A 13,285-nucleotide genomic window follows, 5' to 3' on the forward strand; every position below is an offset into this window, starting at 1 on the left:
AGAAAGCATCCACATCATTGACTGTTCTGGTCTCCTGTCAGGACAAGGTACCTGCCTCTCACTTTATGCTAAAAACCAATGTGTGCCATAAAGCTGGCAGCCTGTAATTGAGCAATAAAGATGCTGAGCACTAAAAAAGCAATGCACCCCCACTGAGGTTGGTGTTCTGTAATCAGTGCTGATATCAAAAGAAAGATGCACCAAGAAAATAATTAAGTGGATAGAAGCTGGCAATCTCAATTAAGTGCAAAATGAGTGAATGCTAAGTAAACATGCTAAGAGTTTTAAGAGGCATTCTGTGTAGATACATGTGTGTACATGTATTTACAGATGGAGCAAGTTGGTAGAAGCATGCTGGTCATTGGTGTCACTGAGCAAAGTACATTGAAGGGTTGATGTGGAATGAGGATTGGGCTGAGAGCAGGAGAGATGATGTGGTAAGTCTGGTGGCTTGCCCATGTCAATTTGTGAAACGACTTAATGCCTTTGCTAATATAGAAATTCCAGATTAATGCATTTGATGTTCATGTCCAGCAGTGTATAACAATTACGGATGTCACAGTGAAGAATGGGGGCTCTGCTGCAGCATGTTCTGGCTCCAACGTTTTATAGCTTCCTGGGGTCTACGATTGTTCTCATTATCTTCTGTTTAAAAAAACAATAACGGGGGATAGGGTACAGTAGATGTTAAGTTGGGAGCAAGATCCAATCACATATAGGAATGCTAGGACAGTCTAGAAGGATGGGCAGGATAAGGCACATGGGAGGTCCAGAAATCTAAACTGTATCTATTTAATACAAGGAACTTGACTGGTAAGAACATTGATCAGTGAGAATACGATATGGTTGCAATCTCTGCTGCAGCTGAAGAAAGAACAGAGGCGAACTCAATATTTCAGGAGAGAAGTTTGGGTGTGATGGGGGGAGATGTGAGAGAGATGGGTGCATTGCATTATTGATAAAGGAAACAATCCCTGCAGTAAGGAGGGAGGATGTTTTGAAGGGTTTTTGAATGAAGTAATTTGGGAAGAGCTTACAATTAAAAAATAGATTATACTATAGGCCTCGAGGGAAATGGAGCAGCAGATATGATGGGGTTAGATCACAAGGAATCCAGAGGGATTAGATTAGATTAAATTACTTAGTGTGAAAACAGGCCCTTCAGCCCAACAGGCCCTTCTGACCCTCCGCAGAGCAACCCACCCAGACCCATTCCCCTACATTTACCCTTTCACCTAACACTACGGGCAATTAAGCATAGCCAATTCACCTAACCTGCACATTTTTGGACTGTGGGAGGACCCTGGAGCAAACCCGCGAAGACACTGGGAGAATATGCAAACTCCACACAGACAGTTGCCTGAGGTGGGAATTGAACCCGGGTCTCTGGAGCTGTGAGGCAGCAGTGCTAACCAATTGGATCTAAAATTGGCATGATAGTAGGAGGGTGGTAGATGGTTGCTTTTTGGACTGGAGGTCCGTGACCAGTGGTGTACCACAAGGATCAGTGCTGGATTCACTGCTTTTCATCACTTGTATAAATAATTTGAATGTGAATGTATGACACACAGCTAATAAATTTGCATATGGCACCAAAACAGGCTGTGTAGTGGACAGTGAAGATGATTATCTCAGAGTATAACAGTATTTTGATAATAAAAAACTGGCTGAGGAGTAGCAGATGGAATTTAATTGAGATTTTAGAGTTTAATGTAAGATGTTTTATGTTAGTAAGGCAAACCAGGGCAGGATTTACTTAGTTACTGATAGGACACTGGGGAGTGTTGCTGAACAAAGAGACCCAATGGGTGCAGATGCACAGTTCCTGGAAGGTGGAGTCGCAGGTAGACAGGATAGTGAAAATGATGTTTGGCACACTTGCCTTCATTGGTTGGAACATTGAGTATAGGAGTTGGGAGGTCATGGTGCAGCTGTACAGGACTTTGGTGAGGCCCCTTGGAATACTGTATGCAATTCTGTTTGCCCTTCTGTAGGAAAGATGTTGTTAAATTTGAGGCTGCAGAAAAGGTTTACAAGGGTGTTGCCAGAATTGGAGGATTTGAGCTTTAAGGCGAGGCTGAAGAGGCTGGGGCTTTTTTCCCTGGAGCGTCAGAGGCTGAGCGATGGCCTTATAGAGATGTATAAAATCGTTAAGGGGCATGGATAGGGTAAATAGCCAAGATCTTCTTAATAGGATGGGGAATCCAAAACTAGAAAGCATATGTTTAAGATGAGAGGGACAACATTTAAAAGGGACCTGAGGGGTAACCTTTTCATTCAGAGGGCAGTGTGTGTATGGAACATGCTGCCAGAGGAAGTAGTAGAGGTGGGTACAATTATAACATTTAAAAGGTATCTGGCTGTGTCTATGAATAAGAAGGGTTTAGAGGGACATGGGCCAAATGCGACTAGTTCAGTTTGGGAAGTTCCCGTAATATAGATTAGATTCCCTACAGTGTGGAAACCAGCCCTTTGGCTCAGCCAGTCCACACTACCCCTTCGAAGGGCAACCCAATCAGACCCATTTCCCTCTGACGAATGCACCTAACACTATGGGCAATTTAGCATGGCCAATTCACCTGACCTGCACATCTTTGGACTGTGGGAGGAAACCCATGCAGACACAGGGAGAATGTGCAAACTCCATACAGACAGTTGTCCAAGGCTGGAATCGAACTTGGGACCCTGGTGCTGTGAGGCAGCAGTGCTAACCACTGAGCCACCGTGCTGTAATGACTTTTTTGATCAATCACAGAAAGACATGAAAGGAATAGGATTATACTTGGAGAGGATTTCAACTTTGCTAATGTTAACTGGAATCATCTTAGTGTGAAAAGATTAGCTGGGGTGGAATTTTCAATGTGCATCAAGAAGAACTTATTGTGCCAATACATGATAGTCCTACTGGGAATAAAGCACTGTTCACCTAATCCTACAGAATGAAGCTGGTCAAATGGTTGAAGTCTCAGTGGCCAAGCATTTCGGGGATATTGACCATAACTCTGACAAACAGTCTAGGAATAATTACTTGCAGGTCACTTCCAACTTACATTTGGAAAGTAGGAATCTTTTTTAAAAAAAGTAGAGTGAGAATTCAGGGCCAGCATGAAGGGCAAGGGCTGCAAGTCCAGGGAATACTGGATATCAAGGGATATTAGAAGTTTGATAAAGAGACACGAAGCAAATGCTAGATGCGGTGCATTAAAAACCGGGGAGGCCCATCAAATGCAGGAGATTGCTCAAAAAAAGGAATTGAGGAAGGCAAGAGCAGCAATGAAAAATCTTTGGCCGATTGGATTAAAACAAACCCACGGCATTTTGTAGGTATATTAAGAGCAAGAAGATTATCGGGGAAAGAGTGAGATCTATGAGAGGCCAAAGGCACGGCCTGTGCATGGTGCCAGTGGATGTGGGTGAAATCTTAAATGAGTAATTCTCATCTGTGTTTACAGAGGAGAAAGCCATTGCAGCTGGAATTTCAGTTGGGATGGTGAGGTTTGAAACATGTTAAGATTAAAAAGGAGGAGGTATTAGATGTTTTGGTGTGCATAAATCTGCAGGGCCTGATGAGATGTAACTCATACTGCTTTGGGAGGCAAAGAAGGAAATTGCTCAGGCCATGGCGGATATATTTAATCCTTTGCTGACCAAAGCCAAAGTACCAGATGACTGCAAGATAGCCAATGTGGTTCCTTTTGTTCAAGAAGGGCAGTAGATATAGGCCAAGGATTTATAGATCAATTAATCTGATGTCAGTGGTAGAGAAATTATTGGGGAAAAAAAAAGAGGGATGGGATTAATCAAAAAAACTTGGAAAGACAGGGATTATCAGGGATAGTCAGCATGGATTTGTCAGAGGGAAATCCTGTCTGGTTAATTTTAGTTGAGTTTTTTTTAAAAAGGTAACTAAATATATTGATGAGGGTAGTGCAGTTAATTTACGTGGACTTCAGTACGGCCTTTGACAAATGGTAAGAGATTATGGGATCCAAGGAAAGTTGGTAAACTGGAATCAAAATAGTCTTGCAGTTAAGAGGCAAAAAGTGATAACGGAGAGATGTTCTTGTAAGCCTGTGACCAGCAGTACACCATAGGGGTTGGTGTTGGGACCCTTGCTGTTGTTATGTACTTTTACATACATTTAATGTGAATGTAGAAATATAACTAGTACGTTTGTAGCTGACATGAAAATCGGTGGTGATGTTAATCAGTGAGGAGGATAGTCTCAGGTTACAGTCTGATATGGATCAGCTGGTAAATTGGGCAGACAAATGACAGAATTTAGTCCTGATTAGTGTGAGGTGATGCATTTTGGAAGATCTAAAATGGGAAGGATATACTCAATGAATGGTAGATCCCTGGAGGTGTCATCACAAGTAGACAAGTGGTGAAAGTGGCACATGGGGCCTTTGTCTTCATTAGCCAAGGTGTCGAATATAGAAGGAGAAAGTGAGGACTGCAGATGCTGGAGATCAGAGCTGAAAAATGTGTTGCTGGAAAAGCGCAGCAGGTTAGGCAGCATCCAAGGAGCAGGAGAATCGACGTTTCGGGCATAATTCCTGAAGAAGAGCTTATGTCTGAAACGTCGATTCTCCTGCTCCTTGGATGCTGCCTGACCTGCTGTGCTTTTCCAGCAACACATTTTTCAGTTGTTGAATATAGAAGCAAGGGAATCTTGCGACAACTTTATAAAACACTGACTAAGCCACAGATAGAATACTGTGTGCAGTACTGGCCACCACACTTTTGGAAAGATTGACATGGAGATGGTGTGGAGGAGATTCACTAGGATGTTGTCTTGGATGAAAAGTCTCAGTCATGAGGAGATGGTGAATAGGCTGGGTTTGTTTTCCCTTGAGCAGAGGAGGCTGAGGGGGAAACTGATTAAGGTACACAAGTTTGAGAGGCATAGACAGAGTACAAACTTAAAAGTTAAACAACACCAGGTTATAGTCCAACAGTTTTAATCGAAAGCACTAGCTTTCGGACACTGCTCCTTCATCAGGTGGTTGTGGAGTATAAGATTGTAAGACAGAATTTATAGCAAACGTTTAGTGTTATGTAACTGAAATTATATATAGAACAAGACCTGGATTGTTTTAGTCTCTTGTCTGTTAGAATGACCATGTCAGTATCAGTTCTTTACTATGTAAATCACAAAACGTTTAAAGTTACATTCTCAGGTGAACTTTATCTGGTTCAGCATGACACCAATTGTTAATGTATTGAAGGTGAGAGCTGCCCTGTGTGAGACTGTCTGTGTCACAATGGTCAGACTGATTCTAATCTAAAAAACAGATTTACAGAATCTTACATGGATTCATGCAGTTTTTGAGCAAAGTAAAATGTACTTCTGCAAGTACAGATTCACCCCCAAAACACACATGCGCATTATGCACGGGTGTGTCTGGGTGGGGGTGGGGGTTTATGGGTGTCTGTAAGAGAGTGTGTGTCTGTGTATGAGTGTGAGTGTAAAGGGGTATAAGACTGTGAGAGGGTGCATGTGGGAGTGTGTGTGTGTGTGTGCGCGCGTGTAGGAGTGCTATTCTCACAGACTCTCCCTCATACGCTCTCACATGCACTCTCACACATACCCTCTCACAGACTTGTACCACTTTACACTCACCCACATACACACACTCAGACATCCATAACCACTGCGTCCCACACAGACACACCCATGCACACATGCACATATACGTTTGTGGGGTGAATCTGTACTTGCAGAATTACATTGTACTTTGCTCAAAAACTGCATGAATCCATGTAAGATTTTGTAAATTTTTTTTTAAGATTAGAATCAGTCTGACCATTGTGGCACAGACAGTCTCACACAGGGCAGCTCACACCTTCAATACATTATCTGGTTCAGCATGGCACCAATTGTTAAAGTTCACTTGAGAATGTAACTTTTAAGAAAGTTCTGCGATTTACATAGGAAAGAACTGAAACCAACATAGTCATTCTAACAGACAAGAGACTTAACAAACAATCCAGGTCTTTTTCAAAGTATAATTTCAGTTACATTACATTAAACTTTTGCTATAAATTCTGTGTCTTACAATCTTATACTCCACAACCACCTGATGAAGGAGCAGCGCTTCGAATGCGAGTCCTTCCAATTAAACCTGTTGCACTATAACCCGGTGTTGTGATTTTTAACTTTGTATGCCCCAGTCCAATACTGGCATCTCCAAATCATAAGCAGAGTAGATTATGAGCATCTTCTCCTTGTTGCAGGCATGCTATGACCAGAGGGTATAAATTTAAGGTGAGGAGTAAGTCATTTAGAGGAGATTGGTGAGATTTTTTCACCAAGAGGGTGGTAGAAATATAAAATGTTCTGCCTGAGAGGGTGGTGGAGGTAGGTACTCTCTCAACAGTTGGGAGTATCTGGATGAGTACATAAAATGCCAGGGCATAATAGGCCCATGGATCAAATAAGGGTCAAGGGGATTAGTATAGTTTGGTGTTTGTTGGTTAGCATAGACATGATGGGTTAAAGGGCCTATTTCTATGTTGTATGACTCTGACTCTATAGCAAGTTGAACTAGGAAACTATATAGACATATTTGTTTGAATTCAATCATTAAACTGGCCACTAGAAATGGTTGTTAGAGATAGATTTACACCACTTTTAACCAAAAATGGTCATTGCTTTTGTTGTCCTCTTGAAGATAGTATAAAACTGGTGGATCTTGAAATGTTAGTGAGCATGATAATGTGAAAAGACTTTGACAAAGTTCCACATAAAATATTAACAAGGAAGTAATTGGCTAAAGACATTTCTCTCTCTCTCTGTCTGTGTCTCTGTCTGTCTGTCTCTCTGTCTCTGTCTCTGTCTCTGTGTGTGTGAGAGAGAAACAATTAGTTATGAGGAGTATCTTGACTGTTTCTGATGGAGCTACGTGCCTGAATCTGGCCCATGTCTGTTAACATTGATAAATAGAACTTGAGGCACTCAGACTTGAAACTATATTGTTGTTTCTTTTTTTATTGCTTAGTCAAAATCCTGGAATTTCCTTTCTTAGAGCACTGTGGGTGTCCCTGCATCTCAAGGACTGCTATGGTTCAAAAAGGCAACTCACCACCACCTTCAGCTGGACAATTAGGGATAGGGCAGCTCAGTGGTTAGCACTGCTGCCTCACAGCGTCAGAGACGAGTGCTTGATTCCAGCCTCAGGCAACTGTCTGTGTGGAGTTAGCACATGCTTCCTCCCACAATCCAAAGATGTGCAAGTTAGGTGAATTTGCCATGCTAAAATTGACCATAGCTTTCAGGGATGTATAGGTTAGGTGCATTAGTTCAGCGTAAATGTAGAGTAATAGGAGAATGGGTCGAGGTGGGTTACTCAGAGGGTTGTTGTGGACTTGTAGGGCTGAGTGGCCTGTTTCCACATTGTAGGAATTCTATATGACAATAAATGTTGGCTTAACCAACATTGACCACATCTCATGGATGTATTAAAGAAAAGGATTGGTATAATAACAAGTATGTGTCTGTGTATATGCTATAGAGCATGGTGTTCAAGACTGCTGAATAGGTAAAGGACCTGATGGAATTGCATTACAATTACTGATTGTCCATGACCAATTTGCAAAAGCAGTTGTGGTACTAAATGAATTCTGGCAATATATTCTAAAGTAGGAAACTACAAATAGTATCATCCCATAAATGACTTGGAAATATAAATCTACTAATTATTCACAGCAGGCTCACTAAATTGAAGCCTAACTTAATGGGTCTTCAATTAACAAGACACGGCTGGAGAGCTGGAACTCTTAGAAAAATGCTGACCTTTTAGATTCATTGTTATTACGTAAGCAATGTGACATCTCAATTTTAATGGTGGGTGAGTGAAGAAGTTGTACCGCAGCCAAGATGGAATGAGTTTGATAACTGAATATATGTGTGGAGTTTGCACGTTCTCCCCGCGTCTGCGTGGGTTTCCTCCGGGTGCTCCGGTTTCCTCCCACAGTCCAAAGATGTGCGGGTCAGGTGAATTGGCCATGCTAAATTGCCCGTAGTGTTAAGTAATGGGGTAAATGTAGGGGTATGGGTGGGTTGCGCTTCGGCGGGTCGGTGTGGACTTGTTGGGCCGAAGGGCCTGTTTCCACACTGTAAGTAATCTAATCTAATCTTCTGACGTGCTATTTGTTCTTAATTTCAAAGCCTAATTTAGCCTTCAAGTAATAGCTAAAATACTAATAAAGCAAAATAATTTAATGTTTACAACTCATGAATATTCCTACTGAATTTAAAATTTCTTTCTGCACAGCATTAACTATACCAGATACGGAATATTATCTGTGAGCAAATTCCAGCTAATACCTTCAAATGTGTTACTGATTTAGATACATAAATAATGTCAAGTGAGGGTAGAATTGAAATTCAACAACCCACAAGAGAGCAGTTTGAGATCTAGTGCTCTCAGCTGGGAGCCACACTCGTGACAGGAAATTGCAAGTTAAGGGTCTGTGACTTCCTTTGCACATTAAAATTAATATTAAAATAATAGCTCAGAAATCAGACTGCAGCTGCATCACATTTCCTGCATTCAGCTCATTGCTAGGAGCACAGGATCAGAAAGCCAGCCCTACATAGATGGAATCAGCATTCTAAGCATTCTGACCTAGAAGTTGAGCACTATTACAATATTGTTCACTGTGTACAAATTAACTTGTTTAAGTAGCATTCAGCAAAAATCTGAATGAAAGTGACATGTCAAGTGTGCAATCCAGAGTACTGGCTTATAAACTAAATTTGTCTTGCAGCTGTAGTTTGAATGCTGTGGCCCAATAGGGCCTCATTTATTGGAAAATTCACCCACCATAGTTCAGTCAGGGAAATTATGGCAACAGGGTATTGGGAAATATGGTCGATTAGGAAAGCAAACAAGTAGACTGAAGAATCTGCAGAATACTCTTCAACAATCAATAGTAAAATGACATGATGAAGAGCCAGACTGCGAGTTAAAAATAAATCCTTCCCAAATTGGGAGTGACAATATACTGAGTTTACTCTTGGACCCACTGGAAGTCCCCACGCGTGGACATGCACTTTTAATGCCAAGGAAATGTTAAATGTTGAATCAGCTGATTCGGGCTGCGCAAGACACTGCGTAAATGTCCCAGACTCTAAGCTCAGATTTGTGCTACTTAGCCCAGAAACCTTGCTCTGTGTAATCTCTGGTATAACACAATAAATAGCAATTAACTTAACCCACTAACCTCTACACCTGTTTAATGTACGCAGTGAACAACACCGTAACATTGCTCAACTTGCAGGTCAGAATGCTGATTCCATCTATGTAGGGCGGGCTTTCTGATCCTGTGAGAAGTTGAACTGATATGTCTCATCTCCACAAACACCACTGGCCTAAATGTCCAGAACCACTGTCTACCCTGACTACTCATTACCCCAACAAAATGTGACTAGCTGCTGCCATCTCACCTCCAAGCTCACTCACCCTCTCCCTCACCCAACAACCCTGGTGAAAATCTTGAGATCTATAAATGCTGAGCTGGAGATGGCAGCTAATGTTATATGCCTGCTGTATTGCTCCCCTTTGACAGTCATCTCCTGGATCACTGCATCGAGGCATCCTTGATCCAAACAGCGTCAGAAGTCTCAGCTGAAAGGGCAAAAAGGTCAGAGTGCAAGGATCATTGCAATTAACAATGATCTGCATAACATCACTGTTACTGGAAGATCTTGATTGGTTGAGTCAGTAATCATTTAATATGGTTTGAAAGGATGGCCGAGATCTGTTGGAAAGAGGGGCTGGATGTATTAATTATGGATTCATTAAATACGAATTTGTATGAATATAGTGAGCTAATAATCAGTTGAATGTGTTTTCTTTAAATGGAGGTTGACTGATTTAAAAAAAAACTCTTGTTAAAATTGTAGACTTGGACTCTATTTATCTACAATTCTTATATTGTATCATAGAAATATTGAGTGGAAAGGACATATATGTGGAGAATACTATGCTTGAAAGCTTGCTGTCCGTTCTTGTTTTTTGCCACGTGGAAATATACTCTCTTGCCAGAATTTTATTTTCAGAGGCCATTTATTTTTTTTACTCCTCCCTTCTTTGTGTTTTGTCTTGTCTTTTCCTGTTTACAATTCTGTGTCTGATGAAGCAATGTATCATTATTTTCATCCAGGCCAGTCCGAAAACTTCCCTACACCAGCCCATATACAAACCCTTACTATTCTCCTTTTCCCCTATAAACAGGCTTTCTTATAGTTCATTTTATTTTCCCTGAAAATGCCATGATTCAAACCCTAACACTGTTCTCTTCTCTTCTCAGATACTGACTGACCTAATACCTGCATTTTGATTTTTATTTCAAATTTCTAGGATGTGTAGCTTTTACTTTTCATAAAAGGATTAAAGTGCAAATTAGGTATTGAAATTTTCACAGACTTTAGCTTTTGTATATACAAGAAGTATAGAATTAGCAAAGTAGTCTAGCTGGTGCTCAATTAAAATAAGACCACTTTCCCAGCTCTTTTGCAGGATTTTGTAAAAACAAATTCCTTTTTTAAAGGAACACAGCAATGTTTTTTTCTGCACGTGTTACTGCTAGAAACAGGTTTTAATGTATTACATTTTATAAATTTAAAGGCAGCAGGTTTTGTCTTTTCAACAGAAAAGCTCTACTATCACTTACGTTGAAGAGAGTCTGATTTGCAGATCCAGTTTCGTCAATAAGAAGATCATATCCCAGCCTGGATGAAATGGGTGTATCAGCACTCAACTCATCATAGTAGATAAAACTATTGTTTCTAGAGATATGGTTTTCAAGATCCCTCCATGACAAGGTCTAGATGCAATAAGAAATTATGAAGTGATAATTTTGTACCAAAGTTTTGTGATTGCAATTACTTGTCATTGAAATACTGGCTCAATTTGTCAGCACACTTTCAGGTAGAAGGATGTGAGTTCATGCTATGACCCACCACCTGACCTGGCATGTTAATGAAGCACTGGGGGACTACTACATTGCTGGAGCAACAGTTTCATTAACAATAGCAACTTGGATTCCTACAGCGCCTTTAGGTTGAGATTAAGGCAACGCTTGCAGCTAAAGGGTGCATGTTAAAGAATACATGGTTTTACTGAAAATGTTCTGCTGCTCTAGCTTAAAAATCTTCTCTCAACCACTTTTAACAAGCATAATGAATTGTTAACAAATTTCCACATCACTTCTATTCTCAGTTGTATATTTGATCTTTATAAAGGAGGAAGGGAACACTTGGGAAATAATTTCTTTTTACCTCATTTACTCTAAAACCAGAATCTAAGGGCACGAACAAGGTTTCATTGGTTGTCTCATTTGATAGGAATTCCAGGAATTTCATTCCTTCTTCAGTCGCATTGGCATAATCTAACAATTTCTAACAAGAAAGAGGAAATAATGATATGCACTGCTGACTGTATTTGTAAACATAAAATTAAAGTCATACAGAAGTAATACTTACAGAATAAAAGACTGAAAAATTGGAGTTACTGGAAAGCACATCCACAAGGTTCCCATTGCAGGAATAACCATCACCCACAAAGCCTTCCTTACATACACATTGAATATCTATAAAGTAATTGTGCCAGAAAAATACCAACTAATTAGTGTAACTTAAATATTTAGTAAATCAAATGCTGCTTTACATCTTTTATTTAGAATAGCAAATTTAACTAAGGAATGCATCCAATTCCTTGCTTACCTTGCTCTCTAAAGCAGTAGGCATCCCAAAGAGCACTGAGATTAGTCTGAACTCCATAATCCATTATACCAATCTTGTTGGAGCCGCAGTTAGGATTTATATGGGTTGTGGGATATCCGGCTTTCTTATTGGCCATCCATCCAATAACGCAAAGGTGGTAACCAAACTGTGCAAGATAAATTAAAGTGTTAAATAGTTCATAAAGGGAGCTCCTCAATCTGAAAAGTGAACACTTTCTCTCTCCACAAGTACAGCCTGACCTGCACAGCATTTCCAACATTTTCTGTTTTTGTTTCAGATTTCTAGAATTCCCAGTATATTATTTCTGTAGTTAATATTTAGAAGTTTGTGGATATTACAAATCTAATTGGAATGTGTTTTGTGAGGAATGTAAACTGCTTTTAGGAGGACCTGGGCAGACCTAGTAAATGGACTAAACATGAAAAACAGAATACAATGGAAAATTGTGAAGCTATCCATTGTGGCAGGAGAAGAAGCGTGTAGAATATTTCTTAAATTATAAGAGTTTGGAAAATGTAGTTGTGAAAGTGGATATAAGTGTCTTTGTTAATAAATCACTGAAGGTTAATATGAAGATCATAGAGTCATAGAAAGGTACAGCATGGTCCAACTCATCCATGTTGAACAGATATCCTAAATGATCCAGTCCCATTTGCCAGGATTTGGCCCATATCCTTCCTATTTATATACCCTGCAGTTGCCTTTTAAATATCATAATTGTACCAGCCTCCACCATGTCCTCTGGCAGCTCATTCCATATCACACCACCCTCTGCATGAACAAATTGCCTCTCAGGTCCCTTTTAAATTATCTCCCTCTCACCTTAAACAAATGAACCTCTGGTTTTTGGCTCCCCTACCCCAGGGAAAAGACCTTGGCTATTCACCCTATCCATGCCCCTCATGATTTTGTAAACCTCTATAAGGTCACCCCTCAGCCTCTGACACTCCAGGGAAAATAGCCCCAGCCTGTTCAGTCACTCCTGAAAATGTGTTGCTGGAAAAGCGCAGCAGGTCAGGCAGCATCCAAGGAACAGGAGATTCGACGTTTCGGGCATAAGCCCTTCTTCAGTCACTCCCTACAGCTCAAACCCGCCAACCATGGCAACATCCCTCTAAATGTTTTCTGAAATCTTTCAAGTCTCACAACATCCTTCCTACAGCAGGGAGACTAGAATGGAACGCAGTATTCCAAAAGTGGCCTAACCAATGCTGTCTACAGCTGCAACATGACTTTGCAACTCCTATACTCAATGCATTGACTAATAAAGGCAAGCATACTAAACACAGTCTTCACTATCCTACCTACCTGTGACTTTACTTTCAAGGAACTACAAAGCTGCACACCAAGACCTCTTTCTTCAGCAACATTCCCCAAGACCTTACCATTAAGTGTATAATGCCCTGATTTTGTTTTTCCAAAATGCACCATCTCCCATTTATCTAAATTAAACTCCATCTGCCATTCCTCGGCTCACCTGCCCATCTGATCAAAATCTCATTGTACATTGTGGTAACATTCTTGGCTCTC

The 13,285-nt window shown here is 40.6% G+C and overlaps 1 protein-coding gene across 1 annotated transcript in view; it reads right to left on the reverse strand.

Annotated features, from left to right (window-relative positions):
* stab1 (stabilin 1) overlaps positions 1-13,285 on the reverse strand; it is a 287,180-nt gene that overhangs the window by 11,895 nt on the left and 262,000 nt on the right. The window contains exons 62-65 of the mRNA XM_060835476.1: positions 11,735-11,900; positions 11,495-11,601; positions 11,291-11,410; positions 10,684-10,836 (exon numbers count right to left, since the gene is read on the reverse strand). Coding sequence (XP_060691459.1) covers positions 10,684-10,836; positions 11,291-11,410; positions 11,495-11,601; positions 11,735-11,900 — 546 coding nt within the window. The remainder of the gene's footprint in view (positions 1-10,683; positions 10,837-11,290; positions 11,411-11,494; positions 11,602-11,734; positions 11,901-13,285) is intronic.

The sequence above is a fragment of the Hemiscyllium ocellatum genome, chromosome 14 (genome assembly GCF_020745735.1).
Source record: "Hemiscyllium ocellatum isolate sHemOce1 chromosome 14, sHemOce1.pat.X.cur, whole genome shotgun sequence".
NCBI classification, from domain to species: domain Eukaryota; kingdom Metazoa; phylum Chordata; class Chondrichthyes; order Orectolobiformes; family Hemiscylliidae; genus Hemiscyllium; species Hemiscyllium ocellatum.